The sequence below is a fragment of the Mus pahari genome, chromosome 1, assembly GCF_900095145.1.
Source record: "Mus pahari chromosome 1, PAHARI_EIJ_v1.1, whole genome shotgun sequence".
Taxonomy (NCBI): domain Eukaryota; kingdom Metazoa; phylum Chordata; class Mammalia; order Rodentia; family Muridae; genus Mus; species Mus pahari.
The window spans coordinates 54,004,334-54,015,626 of NC_034590.1; the positions used below are offsets into that span (position 1 = coordinate 54,004,334).

At 42.6% G+C, this 11,293-nt stretch overlaps 1 protein-coding gene across 4 annotated transcripts in view; it reads left to right on the forward strand.

Annotated features, from left to right (window-relative positions):
- The window catches only part of Adamtsl3 (ADAMTS like 3), a 276,839-nt gene that overhangs the window by 164,652 nt on the left and 100,894 nt on the right, over nucleotides 1–11,293 (forward strand). For all 4 annotated transcript variants that reach the window (XM_021210057.1, XM_029532349.1, XM_029532345.1 and 1 more), the window contains one exon: nucleotides 8,077–8,188. In XM_021210057.1, the coding sequence (XP_021065716.1) occupies nucleotides 8,077–8,188 (112 nt within the window). The remainder of the gene's footprint in view (nucleotides 1–8,076; nucleotides 8,189–11,293) is intronic.

Consider the following 11,293-nt stretch of genomic DNA (forward strand, 5'->3'; position numbering starts at 1 on the left):
TGTTTTTTTGTTTTTTTTTTTCGAGACAGGGTTTCTCTATGTAGCCCTGGCTGTCCTGGAACTCACTTTGTAGACCAGGCTGGCCTTGAACTCAGAAATCCGCCTGCCTCTGCCTCCCGAGTGCTGGGACTAAAGGCGTGAGCCACCACACCCGGCAACCTATATCTTCAGCATGTACCCAAACCTCACACTTGTTGGAAAACAGATGGACTGGGTAATTTATTGGATCTAGTCTACTTAATAGAGTTTTGTCAAAGCTTATTACTAAAACAATCTTTTTAAATGAAGTGTATGTCTACAACAAAACATTGTTCACTTTTGTTGTTTCTCTTTGACATATGAAGTAGGTTTTAATAATCACGTTTTATCAAGTTGGTATTTTTTGACTTAGTGATGACAGATTCATGGGGTCACTTGAGTTTCTTTTTTATCTTTATTACATTTTAATGTATTTATTGTCTGTGAAGAGAGGGCATGGTGGTTACATGTGTGTGCCACAGGGCAAAGGGAGGCCCAAGGACAATGTGCAGGAGTTACTTCTTTCCTTTACCTTGTGAGTCCCAGGGATAGAACTCAGGCCTCCAGGTTTGTCACTTGCCTGCTGAACTTCTTAAGTGAACGGGCCTGTGTTTTGTCCACTCTGTTTGCTTAGTTGTTTTGCTTTTTGTAACTGGGGATGTTCTCAGGTTTGCTATGTAGCTATGAATAACCTCGACCTCCTCACCCTTCTGTGTCTACCTTTCAGCTGCCACCATTGCCTTTTGAGTCTCAGCCCCAAGAGCTCCTCAGTTTCACAGACATCTAAGAGTCTGGCTAATATTTTCTCCCCAGTAGGCTGATGCTTTCTGTTTGAAGTGCAGCGAGGCAGAGAATTGCCTGGGTATGGAAACCCCAGGGAACCGTATCCCCAAGAGCATTCTTTTTAAAATTATTGCAATGCTTTTCAAGATACAAAATTAACCTTCTCTGCTAGTTACAACAATAGCCAAAACAAAACCGAGAAACTAACAATGTAGCACAAAGTTCATCTTAGGCATTTTAATCTGCTTCTCCTTCAATGCCACGGGTTAGCCAGATCTAGCTACTTAGAATGGAAGCGGGGGTATGACTGTAAACAGGGAAGCTGGCAGCTTCAAGTGCATTTGCATACACAGTGCTTGCTAGTTTTGTTCATGGGTCCGGTTGGCAGTAAGTGATACTGATATATTTCTTGGGGCTGCTCCTCTCACCCCATATGGGTGGGAATTGTTTCTAGATTGAGGAGAAAAGCAGTTCATGAGGAGCAGATTAAATGGAGGCAGATGGAGAGGTGTCCTTCTGTCCTATATACATCCTCTCCTGAAATGGGATGCAGGGTATCAGATATGAATGAATGACCTTGTAGAAAGAGTCATAAATCTGTACACTGAGGAAGAAGCACAAACTGTTTTCTTGGAGAGTTGGAGAGTAACAGTCTATGGAAAAAATAGTGTGGTTCCTTGGCAGCCCTTGGCATCTCCTGGAGGTTACTAGGCCTGGATTTTTAAAGTGTGCATGTGCCTACTGCACTCCCACTACTTAAGAGGAAGAGGTAGGAAGATTGTTAATTCGAGAATGACTTGGACCATAGTGTAAGTTCCAGGGGAGTCTGGGTTATAGAGAGAAGAAGACCTCTCATACAAGGAGAGGGGAGGGGAGGGGAGGAGAGGAGGGGGAGGGGAGGGGAGAGGACAGGAGAGGAGAGGACAGGAGAGGGCAGGAGAAAATAGAATAGAAGTTATTTATTGGTACCTTGTCTTGTTTTTTGGATTTTGTTTCTAATCACCCTAAAAGTGTCTGACATGTCTAAATACTAAATTTTAGTTGTGTGGATTATTTTTTTCTTAATCTCACTTTTCTTTCTGTTTATATATGTTTTTACCTTTGTTTCCTTTTCTTCCCTGGGTTTACTTTGATGTTGCATCTTAAGTGTCTAGACTCACTTCAAGTTTTCTCCACTGTCAGTTTTCATCTAGAAAGTTTTTCATCTGTTTGCAGTGTGGCATAGCCTTCTTGACTGCCTGATTGCAGTGTGGGAAATTCATACTTACCAACTGTTTGCAGTGTGGTGTGCCATCTCTACTGCCTGTTTGAACTGTGGCATGTCCATCTTTATTGCCTGTCCATGGGATGGAATGCCCATGGTGCTGTTGGTGTCCTGGACAAGAAATGTTTGCCTCATCCAAGTTATGGGCACACTTCTGTACATGTTTCATCTTTCACCTGCCCTTAGCTCTGTATATGTTGTGAAGTTCAGTTAGTATTGCTTCCGACATGACTATCCCATTGACAGGAGCCTGCTGCATGGAGAACGGCCCCTTTTATCTTAAGCCTAACCTGAAGCCACGCTGTGTCGGTGCATTTTAAGGTTTTTATTCCATGCTGAGAGTTCTTAAAGTACCTTTGTGATTTATCTACTGCTATGTTAAAGTGGCATCTTCACCTTGCCAGGGCTCTTTAGCTGTGTTCTTGAAGAGGATCCTCGCTCTCCTGGATCCAGTACTTCACGGTCAATCTTAAAGTCAGCTTGTCAGTTTTAATAAAACTTCTCAGAGGAGTTGGAGGTAAGGAGTAACAGGTGGACATGGCCTAAAAAACATGGTATTCATGTATGAAAATCTCTAAGAATAAATTTTAAGATTGAATATAAGTAAATAAACTCAGGTGATATTTTCCAAACAAACAGATAGAACTCTTTGAATCTGTTAATCAGGGAAATCAGCAGCTCCCCAATACCATCCCTGCTAATCTATAAGTATGGTGTTACCACATGTTTGCTTGGATAATTAAATTACTCTCAGTGTTTGTGATTCCCACATGTGTGTCTTGTATGTCATGCATTAGACTCATCTCCAGTGTTTTGTTTTTAATGTTTTTATAATATCTCTTTCCCCATTTTCTATATACGCATATCTACGGAGTGAAAATCAAATAGGCTATTATACCTGATTATGTTCTCCCTCTCGTTACATTGCCATGCTAGTCATTTGTGTCTTCTTTTGAAGTATCTACACATAGTTGGGGCATCTGTATAATGGCTGTTGCAGTTTTCTTTCCTGTCATTTTGTGTTTTCTTTTTATCTTGCACTATTTTGGACCTGTGTTACAACGTTGAGCAGAAATGAAGACGGCAGCCTCACTTTCTAATGCCTGTCGTTTTGGGGCAAAGGCCTCTCATATGCTCGGTTTATGTGAAGTTTGTGGAAGAATCTTCTGAAGCTCTCTTACCTGATGGAAGATATTAATTTCATGATAAGAATTTATCAAGGTGTAGTGTATATCACAGCTTGCTGTGTCTCCTTTTGATCTGGTTCAAATGTTAAACCATCCATGCTTTCTCTTAGAAGCCCCATTTTGGCATTAGTGCCATATTTTATAATTTATTATTTTCTTATCCATAAAACTACATATCATTTTATACCTCACTTGGATAGAGCTGTATATTACTTTAAATTTTGTTTTTACTTCCAGGTCAGTTTTTAAAATTAACTAATGAATTAATTTACATGCTGCTGCCCCTCCTGGACCCTCCTTCACAGAGTCCCTCCCCCACACTCCCCTTCTCCTCTGAGAGGGCGGGGGCCCCAGGGTAACCTGCCCCTTGCACAATGAGTCTTTGCCAGATTGGGCATTCTCTCCCACTGAGGCCAGACAAGGCAGGGGGAGGCTGAGCTGCTCCTTTCGGTGTTCCTGCCTGTGCATGTCCTTTGGTCAGACCCTGAGAGCTCCTAGGGATTGAGGGTTGTTGACTCTGTTGGTCAACATTCCCTCATTCCCTTCAGGGCCTTCAGTCCTTCCCCTCATCGCTTCCATAAGTCTAATGTTTGGCTGTGGGTATCTGCATCTATTTCGGTCTACGGCTGGCTCGACTCCTCTCTAGGCTCCTATCTGCAAGCCTAACAGAGTATCATTAATAATGTCAGGGATTGGTGCTTGCCCATGGGATGGGATGGTTATTGTCTGGCCTTTCTTTCTGACTCTGCTCCACCTCGGTATTTCTTTTAGCCAGGATACTGTTTTGGTTTGAAAACTTTGTGGATGGGTTTGTGTCCCTATCCTTCCACTGGGAGTCCTACCTGGCTACAGGAGGTGGCCTCTTCAGATTCCACACCCCCACTGTTAGGCATATTAACTCCTGGGAGCCTCCCCTACCCCAGGTTTCTAGATTTCATAGAGATTCTCCCCTCCCACCTTTCCACCACCTACTCCCCACCCCCACCCCACCCAGACAACTGCAGATTTCCTTTCATTCTCTGGGCTCTCTGGGCCTCTCTCCTGTCTCTCCCCACACCTGATCCTGCCTCCCAATTTCCCTCCCACTCCCATCTCCCACTCAGTTCCCTCACTCTGCCTCTTATGACTATTTTTTCCCCTTCTAAGTGTGATTCAAACATTCTCCCTTAGGCCTTCCTTCTGGTTTAACTTCTTTGGGTCTGTGGGATATATCATGAATAGTCTGTACTTCATGGCTAATACCCACTTATCAGTGAGTACATACCATGCATATCCTTTTGGGTTTGGGTTACCTCACTCAGGATACATTTTCTAGTTTCACCTATTTGCCTGCAAAATAATGACATCCTTGTTTCTAATAGCTGAGTAGTATTCCATCGTGTAAATGAACCACATTTTCTGTATCCATTCTTTGGTTGAGGAAAATCTGGGTTGTTTCCAGTTTTTGACTATTACAAATAAAGCTGCTACGAGCATGGTGGAACACATGTCCTTGTGGTATGGGGTGTCTTTTAGGTATGTGCCCAGGAGCAGTATAGATTGGTCTTCAGGTAGACCTATATCCAATTTTCTGAGAAACTACCAGACTGATTTCCAGAGTTGTTGTTCAAGTTTGAAATCCCACCAGCGATGGAGGAGTGTCCTCCCGTCTCATCCTCTCCAGCATGTGCTATCCCTGGAGTTTTTTATCTTAACCATGCTGATTGGCGTAAGATGGAATCTTAGGATCATTTTGATTTGCATTTGATGTTGAACATTTCTATAGTGCTTCTTAGCCATTCGAGATTCCTCTGTTGAAAATCCTGTTTAGTTCTGTACCCCAGTTTTTAATTGGGTTACTTGGTTTGTTGAGTTCAACTTATTGAGTTCTTTATATATTTTGGATATTAGCCCTCTGTCAGATGTAGGGTTAGTAAAGATCTTTTTCCAATCTTTGCCGTTTTGTCCTGTTGAGAGTATCCTTTGCCTTACAGAAGCTTTTCAGTTTTATGAGGTCTCCTGTATTAACACATTTGAGGCTATTTCCCACTTTCTCTTGATCGACTTGGACTTGGGTTTTGTGCAGGGTGATGAATATGGATCTATTTGCATTCTTCTACATGCAGACATCCAGTTACACCAGCACCATTTATTGAAGATGCTTTCTTTTTTCCATTGTATGGCTATAGCAATAGCCAATTAACACTATTCAAATCAACCTGGTGGCAGTAGCACATTCCTTGCTCTGCCCCAGTGGTCTAGGTTCCTGAATGAGACACACGCATGCAGCCTTATATTTTAATATGCCTTAAACAGCTCAGTGGCTGGGCCACTCTCAAATCTCCAAATGGCTGATGTATTTCCAGATAATCCCAACTTATCACTTTCTAAAACCAATATTTCATCTTTGCTGCCTTAGACCCAGACCTGCAGCCTCCTGGTCCACAATCCCCAAATCTTCCATGACAGCCACGCTCTCTCTTCCGCAGTTCTCAGGCTTTGTCTTTACTCCTTTTCAGGCATGGCAGCTCTCTCCTTTCTCCTCCCTGGGTCCCTTGCTTGGGAATCCTAAAAGACTCTGTCTCCTTGCCCAGACATTAGCCACTGGCAATTTTATTTACCAATCAAAACCAGCTAGGGGCAGGGGCCCTCAGTGGATTCTTGTGCAATTTGGGGGACACAATCAACATAATACAAGCATCAGACCAAACCACAACATATGGTTTGGCTTCTTTGTCAAAAATCAAGTATCCATAGGTATATGGATTTATGTCTGGGTCTTTGATTACATTCCATTAATCAACATGTCTTTTTCTGCACCAATACCATGCAGTTTTTATCACTATTGCTCTAATGTATAGCTTGAGGTCAGGAATGGTGATCCCTCCAAAAGTCCTTTGTTCATGATTGTTCTGGCTCTCTTGGGTTTTTGTTTTTTCCATACGAAGTCGAGAATTGCTCTTTCAAGATCTATAAAAAGTTGTGTTGGAATTTTGATGGAGATTGCATTGCATCTGTAGATTGTTTTTGATAAGATAGTCATTTTCACTATGTTAATTCTACCAATTCATGATCACGGAAGATTTTTCCATCTTCAGATACCTTCTTCAATTTCTTTCTTTGAGGTCTTGAAGTTCTTGTCATACAGATCTTTTACTTGTTTGGTTAGAGTTACACCAAGATATTTTATATTATTTATGATTATTGTGAAAAGTGTCCTTTCCCTAATTTCTTTCTGTGCCTGCTTATAGTTTGTACAAATGAGAGCTACTGTCTTCTTTGAGTTAATTTTGTATCCAACCACTTCACTAAATTATTTATCAGCTGTAGGAGTTTTTTGGTAGACTTTTGGGGTTGATTATGTATACTTCCATATCTTCCACAAATAGAGATATCTTGATTTCTTCCTTTCTAATTTATATCTCCTTTCTCTACTTTTGTTGTCTTATTGCTCCAGCTAGATCTTCCAGTACTATATTGAATAGATACAGAAAGAGTGGGCAGCCTTGTCTTGTCCCTGATTTTAGTGGGATTGCTTTAAGTTTCTCTCCATTTAATTTGATGTTGAACATTGACTTGGTATATATTGCTTTTATTATGTTTAGCTATGTGCCTTGAATCACTGATCTCTCCAAGACTTTTAACATGAAGGGGTGTTGGATTTTTGTCAAAGGCTTTTTCAACATCTAATGAGATGATCATGTGATTTTTGCCTTTCAGTTTGTTTATATATAGATTACATTGCTGAATTTTTGTACACTGAACCATGCCTACATCCCTTGGATGAAGACTACTTGATCACATTGAATGACATTTTTTATGTGTTCTTGGAGTCTGTTTGCAAGGGTTTTATTTATTTTTTCATTGATGTTCATAAGTGAAATTGAAATTCTCTTTCTTTGTTGAGTCTTTGTGTGGTTTAGGTATCAGAGTAACTGTGACCTCATAGAATGAATTTCCTTCTCTTTCAGGTATGTGGAGTAGCTTGCCAAGTATTGATATAGCTCTCTTTAACTGTCTGGTAGAATTCTGCACTAAGACCATCTGGCCCTGGGCTCTTTTGTCATTGTCTTTGGGAGACTTTTGGTGACTACTTCAGTTTCCTTAGGAGTTATAGGACTTTTTCCATAGTTTACCTGATCTTGATTTAACTTCAGTATATGGTATCTATCTCGAAATCCATCCATTTCATTCAGATTTTCCAGTTTTGTGGAGTATCAGGCTATTGAAACAAGGCCTAGTGATTTTCTCATTTTTGGTTACATCTTCCTTTACAGTTCTGATTTTGTTTATTCGGAGACTGTCTCTGTGCCTTTTTGCTAATTTAGCTGAGAGTTTGTCTCTCTTGTTGATTTTCTCAAAGAACCAGCTCTTGGTTTTGTTGATTCTTTGTATTGTTTTCTTTGTTTGTAATTGATTGATTTCAGCCCTGGAAAATTAAATACTATTTGTGTACCATCAAAGCAAAATCAGTATCCTTAGAGTTAGAGTCCCAGTTATATATTAGGTTATAAGCAAGCCCAACCCTAATTAAATCTGTTTCTAGTGTCATGGAAACGGGACCTAGCATTTCAGGAAAGAAAAGTACCAAATAAGTAAGCAAACAAGTTCACATACTTCTGTGAGTCTGGCCACAGGCATAGGGTTATATGGAAATGGAAGACTTGTTAATGATCGCCTGAATCCCCATTTGGGGCAAGTCTGAGTGACAGGCTATTCCTCATCGTCCTCATGTAGCTTATGGTATTGTCATACTTGTGGGTGTTGCCTAAGACAGGTGAAGAAGGCCGGATCCGAGGCTCACTGTGTGGAATATGCCAGGCCATCACTGCTCTCTCTGTCCAGACCAGGTACACAGTGGCCAAAGGCAGCGTGGTCCAGTTCTTCTTTTACCAGCCCGTCAGCCATCAGTGGAGACAGACTGACTTCTTTCCCTGCACCGTGACATGTGGAGGAGGTGAGGCATAGACTTCATTCTTGGATACCCAGAGCTATGCATCAGAATGTACAAACACCTGGTTGAGATAGACTTTAAGAATAGGATAGAAGATAGTGTCTTGTGTGTGCTGAGTTCAAGGTCTTAATAGACATGTGAAGAAGGTTTGGGGTCAAGTGTAACCCAAGTGCAATACATAAGCACAGTAAAGGGTTTCAGTAGACACTGGTTTGCTTAGTGTGGAGACACAGTAGCCTGGAGTCCCTGGGGAGGCAGCCACAGCCGATGCCAAAGTAATGAGCTGAACTTTTAAGTAAGAGAGTTAGGGATTCTAAACTGGTGCCAGCCCAGGACACTCAAGTTTCTGAGGTTCCCAGAGCACTAGGAGGAGTTTCCCTAGGAGGACCAAATGGTGATACCTGACCAGCTATGTGCTAAGGGTTATTTGCCACACCCTCCTTGGCCTAAGAAAGTTTGTGTGGTGTTTAATTTATGCAAAGCAGAGGCAAAAACTTAGCAAGGGCCCCAGTGCATCAGAAGACATGGTCGGGCTCTAATTATACTGTCCTTTTATGCCTCCTGAGTTGTCTTCTGTCCCTGCACGAGGAATGCATCTTGGGCAGGGTTCTGTTTGAAAAGTTAGAATATGTCATCCCAGCCCCAAATAATTTCTTCCCTTGAAGATTACAGAATAACATCCATTCAGAACATCAGGACACAAGCAGAGGTTTGGCCTATATCATCCTAACTACAGGGGCATTGAGGAGGACTCTTTGGGCAGTGCCAGGTTCTCATAAACATGCAGGTCAGATCTGGGATTTAAGTTTCCCCCGGAAGGAGATGCTGGCTCTTTTGTCAGGAAGCACAGGGCAGCCCAGAGCCTGGTGGGAACCTGTGTCCTAGCAATGTAAGAGTAATAACTCTAGGATGGGTCAAGGCTGAAGAATGAGGAAAAGGTGAATTTTTCTGAGTACCAGCCAATTTGTCTAGATGCAGAGTGATGGAGCACTTAATTATAATCCTATAGGCTTCTGCCTTAGGTAGAGTTAGGTAAGTATTGCTATAATGAAATACCATGACCAAAAGCAACTTGGGGATTAAAGGGTTTATTTTGCTTATTCTTCCACATCATAGTTCCTCATGGAAGCAGTCTGGGTGGGAACTCAAACAGGGCAGGAGCCCGGAGGCAGGAGCTGATGCAGAGGCCGTGGAGCAGTGCTGCTTCCTGGCTTTCTTCTCATGGCTTGTTCAGCCTGCTTTCTTTTAGAACCCAGGACCACGAGCCAAGTAGTCTCCTCCCCACTGACAATGGACTGGGCTCACCCTTTCAATCACTACTTAAGGAAATGCCCTACAGGCTTGCCCACAGCCTAGCCTCCTGGAGACAGTTTTTCACCTAAGGCCCCCTCCTCTCAGATGACTCCAGCTGGTACCAAGTTCACATATCAGTAGCCAGGCATCCTTCTGAAACTCCTGTATCAGCAGTGCTAACATGCACATTCATGGCCTCCGACTCCCTGATTCAGAACTCTAAGGATGGGTCTGTTGGGTTTCACAGGCCTCTCAAGGCCTCATGGTACATTCTGTAGTTTGAGGATCACCCTGTAGAGCAACATCTCTGGCTATCTGGTAGAGCCATGGAGATATCACCACCTTTGCCTTGTCTGGGTTACCATCGCATTACTAGTGACTCAAGGAGCTTTCTTTAAATGAGTATTAAAAAAAAAACAACTTCAACATGTTTAGGAAAATAACTTAATCATAACACCTGTAGGAAATAATTGTCCCAAACTACACAGAACACAACCAAAAAGACAAACACAACAAAAACAAAAGTGTGATAGAAAGAAAATTAACTTCCTGCCAGCTAGAACCTACTCTGGGTTTATTGTTAATTTCTGAATTTTGTCTAACATGATACACAGCTCTTGTCTGGGTATCTGTGTTTTGGCACAGGCTTTTTTTCTGTAAGTAAAGCTTACTTCAAACTTGCTATATAGCCAGGGACCTTGAACTTCAGGTCTTTCTACCGTTACATATCAAGTGCTGGATTATAGGTATGTACCACAATGACCAAGTTTTGCAGGACTGGGAATTGAACCTAGGTCCTTGCGTATAATAAATAAACACCTTACCAACATCTCCTACCCTGAGACAAGCCATTTTATGTGTGACACAAATTCCGTTAGATCCTCCAGTCAGTGACTCTGCACCAGGCTTCAAGGAAACCTGAGCTTCCCGAGAGCTGACTGGGGAGAAACCACATGTGGAGTGGTACCTCTGAGCTGGACAAACCTGGGCCTCAGTGAGCCAGTCCTGTTCTCTGACATTTGCATGCCAAGTTCACAGGAAAGGGTCAGCCAGTGTTGGGACTGGTGATGTGGCTCAGTGGTGGAATATTTGTCCGGTGTGAAAGGCTTGGGTCCTATCTCAACCACCACATAAAGGGCCTCCTGGCCTAGTGGGCTAGGCAGAATGTTGGACTGTGAGGATCAGGGCTCACTCATCTGTCTCGCCTTAGCTAGACCTCTTTGAACCTCAGTTTCTCATCTGTCCGTAGGATGCTCATCTCCTGGTGGCACACTGTGTAGCACCATGCAGTGATACGTGTTGAGGGATATAGTGTAACACCTAGCACCTAGTTAGCACTTCAAACTTATCTGCTGTGTCCAAAGCTAAAATGATCCTGGGTGCCTCTCTCTTCCCTGTAGTCTTGAGCAAACTGGTGCTGGGCTGGGTTTGGCTCAGTGGACACTGATGAGAGCTCTGGAGAGAGTGGGACAGTGTAGCATGCTGAGTCCCCCACATTCTTAGGTAGGTATGTCACAGGTCCAGGGAAGACAACAGTACATCAAGGGTTCCAAAATGACGGATCACAAAAAAATGGTGGAGGCTTTTTCTTCTCACTCTGCAGTGAAACAGACTTCCCTTTCTTCTTATTCATTTCTGGTCTCTCATGCATAGTTCTTTAGAGAGACACTACTGTTTGGACTCATACAACCAAAGAAAAGCTCTTCTCTACAGGGGAGGCATTTTACAAGAGGAGTCGGTGTAATCCCGTTGATTAAGTTCTTGAGAGTGGAAGAGCTTTTCCTCCTCCTCCTCCTCCTCCTCCTCCTCCTCCTC